We start from the raw sequence: 17,661 nt of genomic DNA, 5'->3' as shown, positions 1-17,661 counted from the left end.
CTGCAGTGAGATCCATGGGAATGGGTGGTTTCCAATAGCACTCTGTATTGGCGTTTATTGAAGACAGAAGCAGATTGATAAAATCTTGAATGGTATTGCACAGATATGATTACTGTTCAGATTAAATCAAATGCAGCAACGCTAAGTCAATGATACTTCACGTTACAGATGTGCAGTTCCCTAAAAACTATTAAAGCAAGCTGGAAGTTTATTTATAAGAGGAGTATCCTGTAGTAGCAAAGTGAGTCCCCTAATCTCAACACAATTAAAGATGTGTTTTATTTGCTGAAGACAAAACAACTGTAGACAGCTGTTGTAAAAGCCTGGCAAAACTTCACAAAAGGAAACCATTCTCAAAGCCCACTCAACACTCATTCATTTTAGTTAAGATTACGCTAATTTATCCATATCCATTTGAGCTCCTAAAATTATGTGAAGGGATTAAACAACAGCTGTAATTTCTCAGTGGTTAATGGATGAAAGTCTGCATTTTGATTGCATCTTGATTATTTCACTTCAGATTTACTGTGGTAGATCTCTTCTAGTTTCTGTGTATATTTTATAACCAAAACGCAAAGCTGTAGGTAGCTGGGGACAGCACTGTGTGTACAGCCCGCAACAGAATGCTACTCTCTAGTGGATGGAATTAGTAAATGGGCTAACATTTACCTTCCTATTGTGCAGACTGCCTTGCAGGTGTACTGTAGTTTCCCACTGAAGTTCTCCAGATCATAGATGACGATTACTCCGTCTGCACCTCCAGACAGCATGCTGAACAGCAGGAAAATGTCATCTGAAATACTTTTTTACTTTGTCTTACAAACCTTGTAAAATATACACACATAGATTCAATCATCAAGCTCAGCCTCTGAATCCAGACTTCTGCCTTCATACTCACTCTACTAACTAACAAAGATTGGGGCTAATTGTTAAAAATATCAATTTAATTCCAGAGCAGTCAAGTCACAGTGCAGGAACGTTTCAATACTATGAATAATTGTTCTTTCATCTAAGGGTTAAATGAGTGTTTAATGTGACGTAAATATACTTACATTGTTATTTTTACTTCTACTCAGGAATTTTATTGGGTTTTGCTTTGTTGCCACTGCTTTTATAAGTTAATCTGTCTTGCTGAAATAAATTGCCCCTTTGGGATCTTAAGACTTATTACCTATATTTTTTACAGCTACAAAGGCCTTAAACAGATTTAAAAACATCAAGCACTTGAGTAATGTTTTTGTGTTGTTTTACTTGATTCTGGTCTGTATTTTGACCATCTTTTGTAAAACCTCTGTAAAGTACTTTGGTTCTTGTCTTAAAAAGCACCAAAATAAATTACTTTTACTTATTTACATACTTATCATTGAACCACTGACAGTGATTCTGCAGCATTTCAAAAATATACAGTAGTGTACATATACAAGAACTCAGTACTCAATCGTTCTGATAGTTACCTACAATGATAATAATAATAATACTAATACTAATAACAACAACTCATACCTTTTCAGAAAACCCAAGGTTGCTTTACACACAAAAGTTTAAGGTCAAAGCCTCAGTGAATAGTTGGCATTTCAACTATTTTATGAAAATGTCCAGAGAGGTTTGGTGGATCTCAGAGGGGAGCGGGATCAGCATCAGTGAAGATTGTCCTCCGAAAGATCGCAATGTAGTGTGTGTAGAAATTAAATATTACAACTTTCACAACCTATTGTTAAGATATTTATCTCTGTGTCAGGACAGCAAGTTATTTAGTCAGATAATTTTACTTTGCTGCATGATTTTTCCAATAGAGTTTATTTTTTTGTTGTTTTTATGCAACATCCCAATCACTGCAATATTGCAAGTATTATCATTCCAAGGGGGAATATTAATGAATTATTTTATGAACCCGTATGGCACATGGGAATGGCACAGTCTGGGTTCGAATCCACTGGCCGAATGGGGCTCTTTCTATCTGGAGTTTGTATGTAAGAACTATATAACCGATTAAGAAAATGGATAGATTAAGCTTTGTTTACTATGTCACTCAAACAGACTTACTATCTTCCCTCAACTGCTTCAATGTCAATGGCATTAATGCCATTTCCATGGATTCGGTCCACATCTCTGTCGGGATTCAACTGCAGGCCGAGGACCCTTTGGAAAGAGAGAGATCGTTGGGTCTCTTAAGTGAGTCACACATATTATAATGTAAAAATGTATGTAGGCAAAGTGAAACCAAGGTAGTTAACTCTAAAACGTTAGAGATAAATTAACAAACACTGGCCAGACTAAGGCGCTTAAATCTTGAGTTAGTGTTCCTTTCTTTTGTTAAAATAAATAACTTTTCAGTTTGTGGCAATTCCCTAAACATAATAAGTCTGGTACAGATTCCACAGTCGTGTGTAATACAGCAATGTTGTATTACACTGCTGTATTACACACATTTTATAAACAAAACCTCATGTGTGTGTATTAACTAAGATGCTTGTTATGTTACGTAATGTTCACATAGTACCGGTATAATTTCGATTTCATAGTTTTATTAGTCCAGAGCTTGCTGTGGACTTCTTTTTGCTAGTTATGTTTATAAGAGCTCCTCTCTCACCTTCTCGTTGATTCCGCTCGTCTCAGTCTCAGAGGGTCATCCAGACCAGCCCGCCTGGCTGTCAGAAAGCCCAACATTGCTTCAACATCAAGATAACTTCTTTCTGTTTTAACAGTTAGCCAGTATTTAAACCGCGTTACAGTTCAAAAGCTAACATGTTAGCCACAATGTAGTGACTTTTTTAATCCAAAGTAAGTCTCGGGACGTCCTGTAAAACATTACATGATATGAAATCGGAAAATATCCAACTTAAATACTTCCATCGCAATATTTTTACAATTCATTGCTTATAATTCAAAGAAATTCAAGTGGCCTCTCAAGAATTCAAAACAAGTCGCCGCCATGTTGGATTGTAAAGTATTCAACTACAGATGCGACGATTGGTGGGTCTGATACCGTCATCCAATCACAAAATAGTTTGTTCATTCTGTTCCCAACCCATGAACCATTGCATAAACCACCACCGTGAGAGGACAAACAGCGGACAGAGCTGCATTAAACTATATTTATATATACATACTCACACACAGGGGCTTTGGGTAGCCCTATAAGATGAGCAGGATTGCTGCAATTCTACGGCGTGGCTTCGGAGTAGTACGCGAGCACGTCGGGACCGATCATTTGGGGAACAAATATTACTTAATCCCAGAGCAGAAGACATGGACAGGTAAACTAACATGTGTGCTAACATTAGCATCTACATCTTAAACTACTGTCCTCCCTGCTTCTTTTGCTTTTAAATAGTTATCATAAATTAATGCTAGTTCAGTGCCCCTGCATGTGACATGTCTTCTTTCTCTGTATTGAGAAGTTTGTCATATGCATGTTAGCCCTGTAGTGTCATGCGATTGCCACTAGATGGCGCATCAGTCTTAATAACGACATTGTCGTATTGGATGGAAGATTTAATGGATATCGTGGAGGACCTGCACAAAGATGCGTTGACAGTGGAGGATAGTTACGGATTGGGTGAGATGCAGGCAGATGATTCGCTGTGATGACTCCTGAAGAGAGCAGCCGAAAGAAGCAGAAGAAAAAGAAGATGTCCATGCTGCAGTAACTGCATTTAAGGTTTTTTGGCAGTGAAGTTTTCTGTGATGAGGTTTAAATACCTGGATTAGTTTAAATACCTGCGGTCAACCATGCAAAGCAATGGACAGTGGACAAGACAGGTGAAGGAGGGAATGCAGGCAGGGTGGAATGGGTGGAGGCGCCTGTCAAGGGTTGATTTGTGATAGAAGGATAGCAGCAAGCGTGAAAGGGAAGGTTTACAAGATGGTAGTGAGATCTCGTGTGAGGGGTGGTGTGACAGAGGAGGTTACTAGATAAAGAATGAAATGGAGGCGACCCCTGAAGGGAGCGGCCGAAAGAAGACATAAAAGAAGACGAGGCAGACAGTCAGTGAGGTTTTTGGCTGTTCCACTGTTGCAGATGAAATTGTTACTCAACTCTGTGGTGAGGATTTATAAGGTCATATATCCCTTCTGAGACGTGGCAGTTCTACGGTATGTAACGCTCAAGCCAAGCAGTAGAACTGTGTCAGGCCTGTGGGATGCCAGTGGTGTCCTTCACACCCTCTCTGACTGACTTAAAAGGGCAACAACATGCCTTGCAGGTCACAGAGCAGGACCTTTGTCTCCCTTGGACATGATACTGCTTATAAAACATCACAGACATCTGGCTTATTGATTCCAAAGGATTTTTCCAGAATCACTGCATGTGAGCAGGATTTGCTCTCCTACACAAGCTTGTGTTTGTCTCCCTCTCTTGGTCCCACATTTTACAGGCTAGATAAAGTTTTTCTTTCACTTGCAGCAGGTGAATAGTCATTAAACACCGAGGTGCTGTAAAGAAAAAAACAAAACAAAAAAACCCGAACTGCTTGTTTGTCTTCGTTTTTTGTTTTGCTGAAGAGGAGCGAATACCTGGCAGGTTGCAAGCCTGCTTTCTTTCTCGACTGAACTTGACTTTGTGCTTCACCTTTTCTCAGCAGTTTGTGGGGAAACCTGCACCCACCTTGTATTTATAATTCATTACAAGGCCGCTTCTCTACCCCCAGCTGTCAGACTATTCAAATGAGACATCACAGCAGCCCATTTTTTGGCACGCTACAGGAAAAAGTGTTCACTGTCCCATCACAATGACTGACAGAGTAGAGAGGCTAGTTGGCTTATAGGAAAACTGGTCCCTAGCAGACACCATCATGACTGCCAGACAGGCACGTATACAGTCTCATATATATACATTCATAATAAACATAAAGGAATATATGGCAGACACATTTGCTTCCTTTTATTTCTGGCACTCAGCCTGTCCAGCCTTGTGGAACTAAAGCAGATGCATTATTCAGTCCATATGTCTCGCTAAAGCGAGCTCTTTTTGATCTTAAACTGATAGGCCAAGCATGGGCTTTAGGTTCTTTAGGCATGGACCCCGGGGCTTTCCACTGCAGCACATGAGTAGCAGTCGATGCAGGTGAGGTGGTCATCCTCCGCCTTCCTCTTCGCTTCATTTTGTTCACCCCTAGTGCTCTTTCCATCCACCTCTACCTTTATCCATGCTTTCCTGGTTCCATTTTTCTACCTCTCTCTCAGTCTGTTATCTTTAGAAATCTGGGGCATAAGTAATCCTGACAGCCAGGGGTGGTTTACATAGTAGGACGGTAATGGTTTCTAAGACGCAGAAGAAAAAGGAAACAATGTCTTTTTTGTGTGCATCTGTCCTATCTGATTTCAACAACTTCTTCTTAGGTTGCCCTTCTTATTTGCGTTCACGTAGCCCTTCCTTCCCTCGCTCCTCCCTTTCATCGCTGCCACTGGATTTTTCCTCCTTTGAAGTATTTCCAGTGAAGATTTCTATTCAAAACAGTGGAGTATTTCAGCAGCGAGGAGGGCTAGACCCAGCAGAGAGCTTTCTAACCCCTTCTCCTCAGATGCTGCTCTTCATCAAAATGAAAAAGCCTTCGTCTGAAGCACTTGCCTTGAGAGAGAAAGAGCGAGAGTCTCTGTCTTTATAAAAAAGGTCGGGCTATAAAGGCCTACCGTGTGCTGCTGCTTCATAGAAAGAAATGCGCTATAGGCTGTGGAGGCCCAGCGATTGTTGTCTGTGGCAGAGCTACTAGAGAGCTACTGGCAATCTGGCCATTGGTCTTAGAAGGTCTTTGCTTCGGTGTTGTCTCCACAGAGCTAAATAGAGAATCTATATTCTTTCTTTCTGTGTGCGTCTCTCCCCCGGGCCCGGCTCTTCCTCACGCTGCATGGGGCTCCATGTCATGCTGCCCAGATGAAAGCAAAGCATTCTGTGGATGGGCTCATTTGTCTTCGGCAGTGGGCCTGCAGCTTTGACGCCTGCCTTCCCTCCCTTTATTTAGTAAGAGAGGCGCGCTGACATTATCGGCCGCTGCAGGCACATTTGAAAATAATTGCCTGTATGATTGCTATTTTTCTTACCTCTTTGAGGAGGTGTAGCCTTTGTCTTGGAATCAATGGCTGCTCAATACTGGACAGGGGAAAGGCAGTTTCCTTTCATGTCTCAGTGAAAAGGATGTATTTTTAGCGCTATTCATTTTCGCAGTGTGTGCCATGCAGTTTTAATCTATTGGTCCTCTACGCTGCACGGAGAATGGAAGAGATTCAGAGGTGCGCCACGCTGTTGCAGAGAAAAGATGCATTGACTTGTCGTCCTATCACTATCCCTCTTTCTTTGTCTATTATTTATTTGATTCCACGGCTCTGTTCTATGAAGTGAAAAACTGAAAAGGCCTCAGTTCTGCTATTTCAGGATGGGCGACTCTGGGGACCGAGGGAGGAGGTGTGCGCTTTTTGCACTGGCGTACGCGTGTTTGATTGTGTGTGGATGTCTTTAAGTGAAATGACAGCTACACACTTTGTGTACTATCAGCTTTGTATTTTTTAAAAAAAAAGGAAGAAGAAGAAGATCTGCCTTGTGTGTTTTCTCTCCACTTCATGCCCTAACACACTTAAGACAACAACAGATGGCTGTGTGTCATCAGAGCGTTGATTCAAGCCACATATTTCCACGGAAAGGAGTCACAGCGGAGAGCGACGAGGGTCCAAATGGCTGTTTATTCTGCCACGACTCATCCCCAGGGTGTGATGAAGGAAGGTCTACCCTACAGTAGGACACCAAGTCGGCGTTTGCCACGGTGCAGCTACGTCCAGAGACGCCACAGTAAATCACGCTAATTGATCAGCAGCTTTGCAATGCTCGCGGTTTAAATGAAGGTTGTTTAATCATTATAGGCTTTAGCTCATCTTGGTGTATACTGGCAGGGTCCTTCTAGGCATTTTAATGTCTCTAAAAATGGCTGCCAAGTGTGTATTTGTATGTGTATCTGGTTGTACATCATGGAGTGGCTTAACTACTTCATTAAAAAGGCATTTGAAAGGATAGAGGCTGAAAATGAGAGATGGGAACATTTATTTTCTATGGCGGAACATTTCAAGTGGGCCTCGATCCAATATTAGGGGTTTAAGTGGCATTTCGCAGGTCCATTAACCACTGCCTATCTACAGTAGGCCTGTATCTGTAATACATTAAGTCTGAATATCAATTGCATTGTTTTCACATCTTCCAAACTGACATCTTGCCAACAGAAGAAGAAAGACAGCAAAACGGATTTAAAGAAATGTTGCCAGATGACCCAGATGTGATTCACATCCAGCACGGTCACAGCTCTGCGCGGCGATAAGATAGCCAGCGAGGTGTTTTGACACCTCGGGGGTCTTTGTCGGTCAGAAACTCAACCAGGAAGGCTGACAGACAGGCCAGCGCACGAGCAGCCTGCCACTGCTCATTCAATTCAGAATATTTTAATAAAGCAGACAGGCAGAGAGAAATAAGGCGAGGAGTATGGGAGAAAAGATAAGAGCGAGGGAAACTCGCGGAGGGTGGAGAAGAAGGTGGGTAACGGGAAAGTGAGTGACAAAGAACAAAGGGAAAGCTGACATATGGGGTGAAATTATAGAGTGTGGGGAGAATGGAGAGAGTAAAAGTGAAAGAAGGGTATCCTGACAGAAAGAGGGTGAAATGAGTGGGTGGAACAGGCGGGCAGATAGAGGGGGAGAGAGGGAAGGTGGGGATAGGTTAATGCGGAGAAACAGTGGGGGGACTGAAGGTGCAATGGAGGGAAAAGGAAGGGGGCTGGATGGGAGTGATGCAGGTGAATAGAAAGGGGTGGACAGCTTGGTGTATGGACATCACACAGATGGGCCTCTTAGGAGCCGCTGAGGTAGCAAGGGGGTCCACGCCGCTCCACAGCCTCACAAAGGACGCTGACTTCCTGGCTCACTACATTCCTTTTTTATAACCCACTGGGCAGGAAGGAAACTTGAATTTGGGTGGTCTTGGGCAAACGGGGTATCTCCACTAGCCTTAAGCTTTTAGTTAAAAGTAAAAACACTGGGGAAATCCAAGTATTCCTCTTAAAGCGCTACTACTTCGATATGAGTTGTTCTCCCCTGTTCCTGCAGTGAGGCGCTCCAAGCCTCAGCGGGATCGACGGCAACAGGGACAAACAGAACGAGGGCTGAATGGAACTGAAAGCAGCGGCAGGAAGCCTACTTTAGACCTAAGCTCCTCCTCCCAGCAGAACTGATGCAAAACAGCGACTGGCCTTTTCCCTCTAAACCGCATCCTGCATCACTTGGCTCTGGGCTAATGGGTAACCATGGTTACAGGCCTCACACATCCCCTCCATTTTTTTTCCCAGGGAAAGACATTGGAGTGAGGGAGTTGTGGGGGCTGTTCATATTGTTACCTGCTTGCCCTTGTATTCCCGATGCTTATCGGATCACTCCATCTTCATAAAGCTGTCCATTACGATGCACATACTGGTCCCCCATTCCTCTCCAGCAGCACAGAGAGGAATAAACGAGACTCAAATACTGCTCGCTGCTTCAGGGTGGCTTTTTTTGTTTCTGCACTGAACCAGGCCTAAAAATCTCTGGTTCGCCTCCCACAAGCATGAGGACTAGGAGGGAAAAAAACAACAACAAAAAAAACAAGCCTCTTTGAAAGTCTGCATTGCAATCTATTCAGACCCACCAAGCCGGGGTCAGATGCAGAGAGCTCATTCAGCTGCATCCTGTCTACGTTAAAGGACTCTCATTACCCGGATGTTGCTAATCGAAGTGCGTTCCCTTGACATCCGCGTCTGTAATGAAAAACGGAGTGCAGGAGAAAAGTGTGCAGTGGAGGCGACAGCGCAAGATGCCTGGAATGACATTGTGGAGGTGAAAAACCTCTCAGGTCGCCCTCAGCGGTACTCACCTGGGAGCTGATGTGTGAAGTTGGGTGTGTGTGTGTGTGTTGAAGCAGGTGATGGAGTTTAGCGGGGTGTGTTCGGGGTTCAAAGAGCAGCCCTCAGAGCGCATCATGTCTTATTTTAACGAGTGGGAAGGATTGAAGTGTGGCTGCCACAGCAACCCCCCTCTGTCACCTCCCTTCCTTCTTTCCTTCCTTCCTTTTCCTCTCCCATCCCTCCCCCACAGGTTCCACAGCTAGGCTCACAGATGAGTCGCGTTCAGACAGGTGAGATGGCTCATGAATATTTATGCGGTGGGATTTCATTCCTGTTGCCGCTGGCCCCTCCCCTTCTCCAACGCAGCACTGCGTTTGTCCTTCACGGTAAGAGGCAGCGTCCTCGCTCCTGTCCCTCAGGTTAATCTGCCTGCTCTCCAGCCAGTTGTGCGTATGCGCGCGCGTCCGTGGGTGTGCGCATTTGACTGGTAAGTAGGTTTCCCCTAGTGAGTGATGAGAAGGCAGACCTGTCACAAGGGGGCCTGCCGAGATGGAGAGCTCCTAACACCCTTCATACCTCACTTTCTCTCTCCCACCGCTCTCTCGCTCTCTCTAAAGGTGGGGGAGTAGGTGTGTGCAAGGCTGAAGTGCGAAGCAGAAAGATGGCTTACACCTGATCTGATGACTGTATGTGTCAGGAATCCTAAAGTCTATAGACTCCAGTAAAGCACACACTAACGATATATAACTGAGATATTTTAGAACAATATGAACGACTTGGATGATATGAAGAGAGATGATTTGTAAATATGGTCATTTTCATTGTTGTTGGCAGTTTGGTTATGCTACATTAATTAAAAAGTAAGGCTGTATGCACTAATTGTAGTTCTAATTCTGCATATTCTTATATCAGCTGTTGTAGAAGCAGTACGGCAGTTTGGTTAGGGCCCGTGTCTCTGTGTGTGTGCATGTTTCATTTCATAGCCGTACAAGAACAGCAATTACCTACAGAGGGAGATTCACCATATCAGACTGACACACCTCCACCCAACACATATGTGGTGGGAGGATCGGTCGTGTTTCATAAATATATGTACATACTGTATTTGTTATTTAAATGCGGGGATAAAGGCCGTGGTGGAAGGGGTTTAGTCATGCTGCAAAAAGCAACAAGACAAGAGGACAGCCATGTTGGAGTGTGACGGAGAGTAAAGGGGGAGGATGCAACCCAGTGAAGAGCGATGGAGACAGAGAGAGACAAAGTGGGTGCCTCTCTTTATGCTTATTAGCCAGGCATTAGCTGCAGCTAAGCACATTGCTTGTGGGGACTGTAATATAATTGTACCATTTTTGTCTGCTGCCACCCACACCCCATGCAAATATGGATATGATCTGTTCATAATTAGCATACCTGTTAAATGCATTTGTTAGTATTGCCTGGAGAGCACAGCATTTTTGCTTGCTGGCAGTTGTTTTTGTTGTGCTATCGCGTGGGGGGGGGTTTCGAGGAAAGTATTTCTCAGAAGACATTTTAAGGCATACATGTAAATAAGTGACAATGTTTTTTGCACATTGCTCGGCCTATTTTGCAGTTTTGCGGGTTGAAAGTATGCAGTGTTTTGTCAGACCCGGATACCACTAAAATAAAGCTGCAAAACTGGAGCCTGTGGGGCCCTATAGTGACAATCTAGTGGGAACCAAGGCAGAACCAACGCAATAGTAGCCTAATTAGATGACCTGATTACTATATAGGCTGGATAAAGTATGGAAAGGAATCATCCTCATAAGAAGTAGTTACAGAAGGGAACATGGATGAAAAATGCTTTTGTCTTCCCCAAAACGAACTTGAGCGGGACAAATACATTTCAGTGACACAAGTGAAGCAACCACACAGTCGACACTTTGTTCTTCTTCTTCTTTCTCTTTTTTTTTTTTTTTCCAGGATGCCATCATTTATCCGTCCCAGTGCCATAGCTATCTGTTATGGCTGAAGTAAACATTAAGGCCATCAGTCTGCAGTGTGCATGGAGGTGGTTGCCTCCATTTGTCCATGTCCAGTCAGCTGCGGAGAAACTGTGATGGATTCCTGACAGATTGTCTGTGTTTTGGAGCGTGTTGTTTTTCCTTGCCCATCCATTTCTCTCCTTCTAGCCATGTTTGCCATGCATCATCACTCTCCCTCTCCCTCCTTCCACCTCCTCCTTCTTTTGCCTCATCATTTCTCAGAGGGATGGAAGCAATAGGATAGACACCCGGCTACCTGTGAGGAGAAACTATGGAAACACAGCGCTTGTTATTAGTGAACACTGTGTGACGCTCTGTAGCACCACCCAAAGACATAACACACAACTGGGTCTTTTTTTTTTTTTTTTAATTCTCTTGCTCTCTCTCTCTCTCTTTTATTCTGTCTATATCGCTCTCCTTTGCTCCTGCCACCATCTCCGTGTCATTGTGTGCCAGCCCGACTTGTCTAATCAGCAGATTTGTCCAAAATAATTGGCGTTGGCCTTGCTGCTAGCGAGCGTCGTGCTGTATACAGATAGGGAAAGGAGCACTTAATATTCCACGCAGCTCGTGCCTCTCCTGTTCTCTGTCATATCTGACCTCTTTTGTCTCCCGCTCGGCTTGATGTTGATTTTGGAGGGCATTGTTAGCCGGAGAGCTGTGATTGGAAGAGGTTGTCAGTGAGGGGGGCTGTGGTTGGTCGGTTTAAAGGAAGGCTGATTTGCATAAAGGCTTAGCCCAGATTTGGAGCCACTCAGCAAGATCTGAGGAGAAGGGCCCGAGGGCCGCGAGGTAATCATCCATGGCCTGTCACGGCGCTGTCATCCCTCTGCGTATTTGTGTGTCTGTCTGTATCTGTGCGTCTGCGTGAGCAGGAGACTGAGAGCATTGTGTCTGCGCGTTTTGTATGCATCGTTGTTGGGCGTCTCTATCTCACTCTTGTTTCCTCATGCTGTCTTTTTTTTCTTTGTTTTTGTTTTTTTTTTTCCAGGAAGGATTGTCCGTGCCAAGCGGATAGTAGAAGCAGCCAATGCTAAAGAATATGAATATATGGAAGGCAGCATTCCGATGGAGTGGGACGGTAAGTCTGGGCAGCAGCATCACTGTTACATATTTTAACTATCACTAAGACGGATAAATGGCAGTGTTTACAAAAGAGCTATCCGGCAGAGTTTATATAAAAGAGAAAAAAAATGCTGCACAAATAAACTGGAATGACATATTCATGGTTGCATCTTTTGGGGCCTCGGCTAATCCACTGGCTTTTCATGTTTTTGTTTTTTTTTCTTTTCCCCCAAACTGCAAGATGGAGTTGGGGGGGCGGGGTTGTGAAAAGGGTATTCATGAGTTTATCAAAGATGCCTTCTGCTGGTGTTATACAACCGTACCATAAAGTAGTGTTTCAAATTTCTTACAACTGGATACAAACTGTTCCCTCTGTCTCAGACTGGCTTTATCCACCTTAAACCCCTCATCCTGCTTCGCCCCATCCCTCATGCATTTTCATCAGGATGCAAATAAGAAAGGGATAAAAGAGGCCCAGAATCCCCGTGCTAGCTGGAGGAAGAGTTACAAAATCTCTCTCGCTCTTTCTTGCTGGTTCCCTTTACCCTTCTGTGCTGTGCAGCCAGCTCAGCCAAAATAGAGCTTCTTAAAAAGAAGAAGTGGAGGGGAGGGGGTGACAGACAGACACAGTTCTGCTTGGGAGGAAGAAGAAGGACAGAGGTATTGATGAAGAATGACAGAGTGTGTACTTTCAAATTCAAAGATCAGAGCAGATCCCCTCTTTCCCCTCTGAGACGCAGAGCCCGATGGCCCTGTTCTGCCGACACTAAAGCAGTATTAGTGTTTTGAGTTTGCCATGTGTATAACTCTGGATCTTTTCCCTATAGTGTGCTAAGTAAAATGAAACAAAACAAACCAAAAAAAACCCTGCATACAGTCCCCGAGCTAGTTTGGTTACCCGGTAGTTACGCTGAGCTACTGAAGTGCCCCTGAAACTCTGTGATGCTATAGTTGCAGCTTTTAAATATGACTGCAGGTTGTGTTTGTGCAGCATATGTTTGTGTGGGTGTTCTCACTCGTCTTATTTCTGCTCTCTCCTCCTCCTGCTTCTCCTCCAGCTTGGATCCGAGGCAGACGGAAGGAGCCCCCCTCCATCGAGGTACGTCTCCACCCAGCCTCCCCGCTGTGCTGATGGTTGGACTCTGGGGGACTGGTTACAAGGGAGGGAAAGAAGCAAAAATGGGAAGGAGAACGGCTTTGATTTGTTTTATCTTACAGTCTCGAACTGAATCCGGGAACTTTGGGGGACAGGTGTTAAAATAAACAGCAGCTGAAGTGCATTGATGGTGAGGCTGAGAGCAAAATCAGCCTCTGAACAAGGGGCTCACTGACACCATGTCCTAGTTTACTTTCTTTCTCTTTTTTTTTTTCCAGCAGAAGCCTGCATCTCGCCTTTTTGTGTTTTATTTCTGGCAGCCTGTGAGATGGGAATGGTGAAGGAGTGCAGTTTTTCCCCCTTGTGTACCTCTCACTGGGTTTATTGCTCTTTAAATGTGAGAATGCTGGAAATTATTTGGCCTGTGAAATGTAGGTCTATAGGAAATCCCTTGGAAGGCCGATACCCAGGCACTCTTTCTATCTCTCTGTCCACTCTGCCTGCCAGTAGCCAATGCCATCCCCTGCCTCTACTGCCAGAACATTCTCTTCCAATTTTCTGCCTCGCGTCTGCCCAATAGCTGCCATCGACAGCTGGACAGTGTTGATGTGGCCAAGGCTTCACTCCCAGCACATTACCCTACCCCTTGTCACGCTCCCTCTTTTCCCGGTCCAAGCCGACATAAATTGATTGGATTAAATCCTGTCATTAACAGGCTGGAAAAGCAGCTCAGTATGTTTGTCTCCCTCCCCAAAGCAGGGCTTTTTGGCCACAGCTCTCCCCTCTCTTTTCCAGTCCTTCATTTCAGCCAGCACACAACAGCATTATGCCCATTCCTCCCTTCCTTTCTGGCTCCTTGAGCTAGGGCGAGGCTAACATCACTGGACACTAACAGCGGCTCAAGTGGGTAACTATTCCACCAGTGGACTGTGACCAGTTTATAACTGTTTCCATGGAGTGGTTTATATTGCGAATGCCTCCTGTCATGTTAGCTTACCGATGTGTTCCAAGTACTACATTTTTAACCAGGTTTTATTGGACCAATCCAGGTTAACTGAACACGTTTGTTATTCTTCTGGTGAATGCCCTACTTCATACTGGACACGTGCACACATTTGTTCCTGGAAGCTTCCCAGTGCAGCTTAATTTCTCCTTTAACTTTGACTGGTGAGCAGCTGATGCTCTAAGACGAAACAGAGATAGTCGATTAAGGAGTGGAAATTATCACCGCTTGAGTTTTGCAGGAGAGTTTGGAGTTTCCAGCAAGTAGGACATACTCAGATTTTCCAATCTTCACGAAACTGCCAGCTCAAGATTTCCAACACCACAATCAGATAATGTCCAGCTGGGTGGGTGATGCAAATGGATCAAGTGTCAGAGATGTTGCGTGCCCTCGTGATCTCAGGAGCTCACTGTAACTTATTGTTAAGAGGTTCCAAAGAGTGCAGTGTTATACATTCACAAAGCAGAAGTGGTCTATTTTTAATCTTCTCTTTCTCTGTTGAGTTTCACTGAGCTGAAACCTGCAGAAAACACTGCTTGTCAGCTAGTCCTGAAAATGTTGACTGAAGTTAATCTATTTCCTTTGTTAAAGCCAGCTTTCTTGTGATTGGTTGCTGCTTGCAAACAAGTAAATGTTAAAAGTGTTTGTGGCTTCTGGGCTTAAAGACAGAGCTGTTTGCCTAAACTCACTGCATCCAGGATACCCACTCTCGCTGACATCAGAGAGAGCCGAGAATCACAAAAAACTGTAAGAAACGGAGACATAAGTGCAGTCTCAGACTTCAGACTGCTTATCCATATACAAAACTTGGAGCCTCAGCCTCTCTAAAAGCATAATTATATAATAAATGAATAAGCTTATGACATTTATCTGAGTCCAGGTCAGGGGAATTATTGTTTCTAATTATTATTGTTATAGTCTATATCTAGAAACCACTGATACAAGTATTATTTGAATTATTATTATTATTAGTCAGAAATATCCTCATGGGATTTCCATTATTCTGTGACATTTAAAATGGTGTTCAGCTGCATTGTGTGCAGCATTGAAAAGATCTTAGATTTGTCGATGGCTGCAGAAACCCTGAGTATCCACGTATGTTTGTGCATTTTATAGGAGCTGCTGAAGAATGAGTCCAGCAGGGAGCAGATAAAAACAAAAGCCAAGGAGGTGGAGGAGAAAGATCTGGCTCTGCTGGCTAAAGAGTACAAGGAGGGTCTGGTGGCGACTCCTGCGAGGACTGTGGCCAAGGGCCATGCAGCTGCCACCAGCTTCGGCAAGCAAGAATTCAACGAAGAACCAACCAGCACTGCAAACACGTTCCAGCCTGGCTCCTGGATGCCCACTTCCAAGAAAGACTAATCCAATCAACAAAAGGGGCCCTACAATAAAATTACTTGAGATTTAATATTGGAAATTCCTTCCAGTATAATGTAGTCAACGTCCCCATAAATTTTGGGTGTTTGCGTTGCCAGACTGCATTATGGGGGTTCTTCTTTTCTTGCTGCTTGTGTCTGCATTATATATACACACACAAGAGTATCCATCACTTATCTTGAAGCTGAATTAAACTAAGTTCGTGCTGGTGAAAGACTGAATGATAAGAAACAAAACAAAATGAATAAATTGCACTGAGCACAACTAGAAACATCTTTCAGGGAAAGTGAAATAAGTATAATTAATTAAATGTGGTTACATTAAATGAACTGTTAATGTCTCTTTGTTACAGAATATTGATTTGAAGATCACAAATAATAATAATGTTGCAGTTTATGGATTTAAAGACCTTCTTCTCTCACTTATTTTGACAGTATATGTTGGGCAGACACACGGTTCTGTGCAAAGTCTTGAGCTACTCCTGATTTCTTTGTTTTGCTTGGAAAATGGGAAATAGATGCAGCAATTTATCTGAAATGTGCAAACCTATAAAAATACAGTAAACTAGGCAAAAAAAGTCAATATTTGGTATCCCTGCCTTTATTCTTCAGAACAGCCTGAACTCTTTTAGGCAGGTTTTCCTTGTAATTTCTTTAATTATTCTACAGGAATACTTCTTGAAGGACATTTAAAGCTCTTCTTTGGATGTTGGCTGCTTTTTGTTCTGTTTTCTGTCCTGATGAGCCCACCCTGCTTCAGTAATATTGAGGTTCAATCCATGACTGAGATTGTTCCATTGTGTGTTTTTTCTATCCACATATATTTTTACTGCATTTGAAATGCATTTGGGATGATTTTCATGCTGAACAATGGTATTGCATGGAGGATCATAATCTGATGTTCGTAATTCCATCAGTTTTATCAAGATCTCCAACATCACTGGTTGAAACGCAGCTCCAAACCATGACAGAGCCTGTGCTGTGTTTTGCAGATGGCTGTAGATGTTCACTGTTGTATCTCTCTCCTGACCTCCTCCGTACAATGCTCATGACGATTTAACCCCAAAATGTCAAATTTGCATTCATCACTGAATTTTCAGTCTAGTTCTTGTAGAATAACTCAGCCTTTTCTTCCTTTTTCTCTTTAAGCATAGATTCCTCACAGTCACCCTTCCACTGAGACCATTTATGATGAGACTTTTGCATCTGTGTCAGATCTTTGCTGCATTTTTTTTCCCCATTTCTTAAGCACATGACTTTCAGATACCGTTCATCTTCGATAGATAGTTTTGTTTAAGGCTGTCACTTCTTCTTTTGTCCAGATTCTTCAAATTTTTTAAGGGCAAACTGCTCAGCATGCCAAAATATTCCAATTTTTCACCCTGTTCTTGCAAAAATACTATTTTACACCTCTCCAAACTGTTATCTTTGGCAGTTTTCATAGATTCTACTACAGAAATGGTAATTATGTATTTTTGTGACAGGCTGCTAGTAATAAAGTGCCTAGAGGTACAATTTGAAATTGTTTTTTTTTTCTTTGTTATGTGTAGACACAACAGTTAGGAGTCTTTTTAATGCTTGAAGGATTCGTTGTTAAGTTAGTGGTCAGTGGCTTACCAAATTTTTAAAAATCCTCTGAAATGGTCAGGGATATATTTTTGCTTTTTATATTGGATACTAAGTAGAGATTGACAGGAAATTGGGGAGAAAGACAGGGGAAGACAAGATTTTTGCACTGTACTGTACTAGTTAAAAGAGCAGTAAGGTCTAATGTTAGCTTAAAACAGTCTTCATTCTCATGTCTGTCATTCTAAACGCTGTCATGAGACATCAGTTCTCTGAACGCAGGGAAGTAAAACTAAGAAACAGAAAACAGTTACACTAAACTGCTTTGACTGCCTCTTTACAGGCTCACGAGTACTCAAGAAAGTCAGTCGCCACCCATAAAAATACCAACCCCTGTGGACTTTTGAATGTTTTATTTTACAACACTGAATCAAGGTGAAGGTAATTCACTTTCTACTTATAAACAAAAATAAAAAATGTCTAATAAAATGAGCAAAGGTCTGCATCCAAATTAAACACATACAGTGCATGAAACACGAGTTGCTTGTATAATATGTAATCCTGGTTTACTATTTTTGAATTGATATTTACTAAAGGCACACTTGTTAAATATTCCTTTTCACCTTCCTGTACCATACATCATGCTGATCTGTTTGCTTTTATATTTTAGAACTCCATAATCAACAATAAGACCTTGCAC

At 43.0% G+C, this 17,661-nt stretch overlaps 2 protein-coding genes across 3 annotated transcripts in view; one reads left to right on the top strand and one right to left on the bottom strand.

The window, feature by feature from the left end:
* ercc8 (excision repair cross-complementation group 8) overlaps positions 1–3,634 on the bottom strand; it is a 15,184-nt gene extending 11,550 nt beyond the window's left edge. The window contains exons 1-4 of one of the 2 annotated variants that reach the window (XM_039620310.1): positions 3,553–3,634; positions 2,591–2,693; positions 2,044–2,139; positions 670–771 (exon numbers count right to left, since the gene is read on the bottom strand). In XM_039620310.1, the coding sequence (XP_039476244.1) occupies positions 670–771; positions 2,044–2,139; positions 2,591–2,667 (275 nt within the window). In that variant the 5' untranslated portion in view covers positions 2,668–2,693; positions 3,553–3,634. Of the gene's footprint in view, positions 1–669; positions 772–2,043; positions 2,140–2,590; positions 2,694–3,114; positions 3,250–3,552 lie in introns of those variants that run through there. The other variant, XM_031728190.2, reaches the window with a different exon arrangement.
* ndufaf2 (NADH:ubiquinone oxidoreductase complex assembly factor 2) lies at positions 3,014–17,661 on the top strand. The gene is made up of 4 exons (XM_031728192.2): positions 3,014–3,257; positions 11,847–11,936; positions 12,979–13,019; positions 15,136–17,661. The coding sequence occupies exons 1-4, from the start codon at positions 3,143–3,145 to the stop codon at positions 15,379–15,381; spliced, it is 492 nt and encodes a 163-aa protein (XP_031584052.1). The 5' UTR covers positions 3,014–3,142; the 3' UTR covers positions 15,382–17,661.

The sequence above is a fragment of the Oreochromis aureus genome, linkage group 12 (genome assembly GCF_013358895.1).
Source record: "Oreochromis aureus strain Israel breed Guangdong linkage group 12, ZZ_aureus, whole genome shotgun sequence".
Taxonomy (NCBI): Eukaryota; Metazoa; Chordata; class Actinopteri; order Cichliformes; family Cichlidae; genus Oreochromis; species Oreochromis aureus.
Note: the sequence above shows the minus strand (reverse complement) of the source record. Positions and strands in the feature narration are given on the sequence as shown.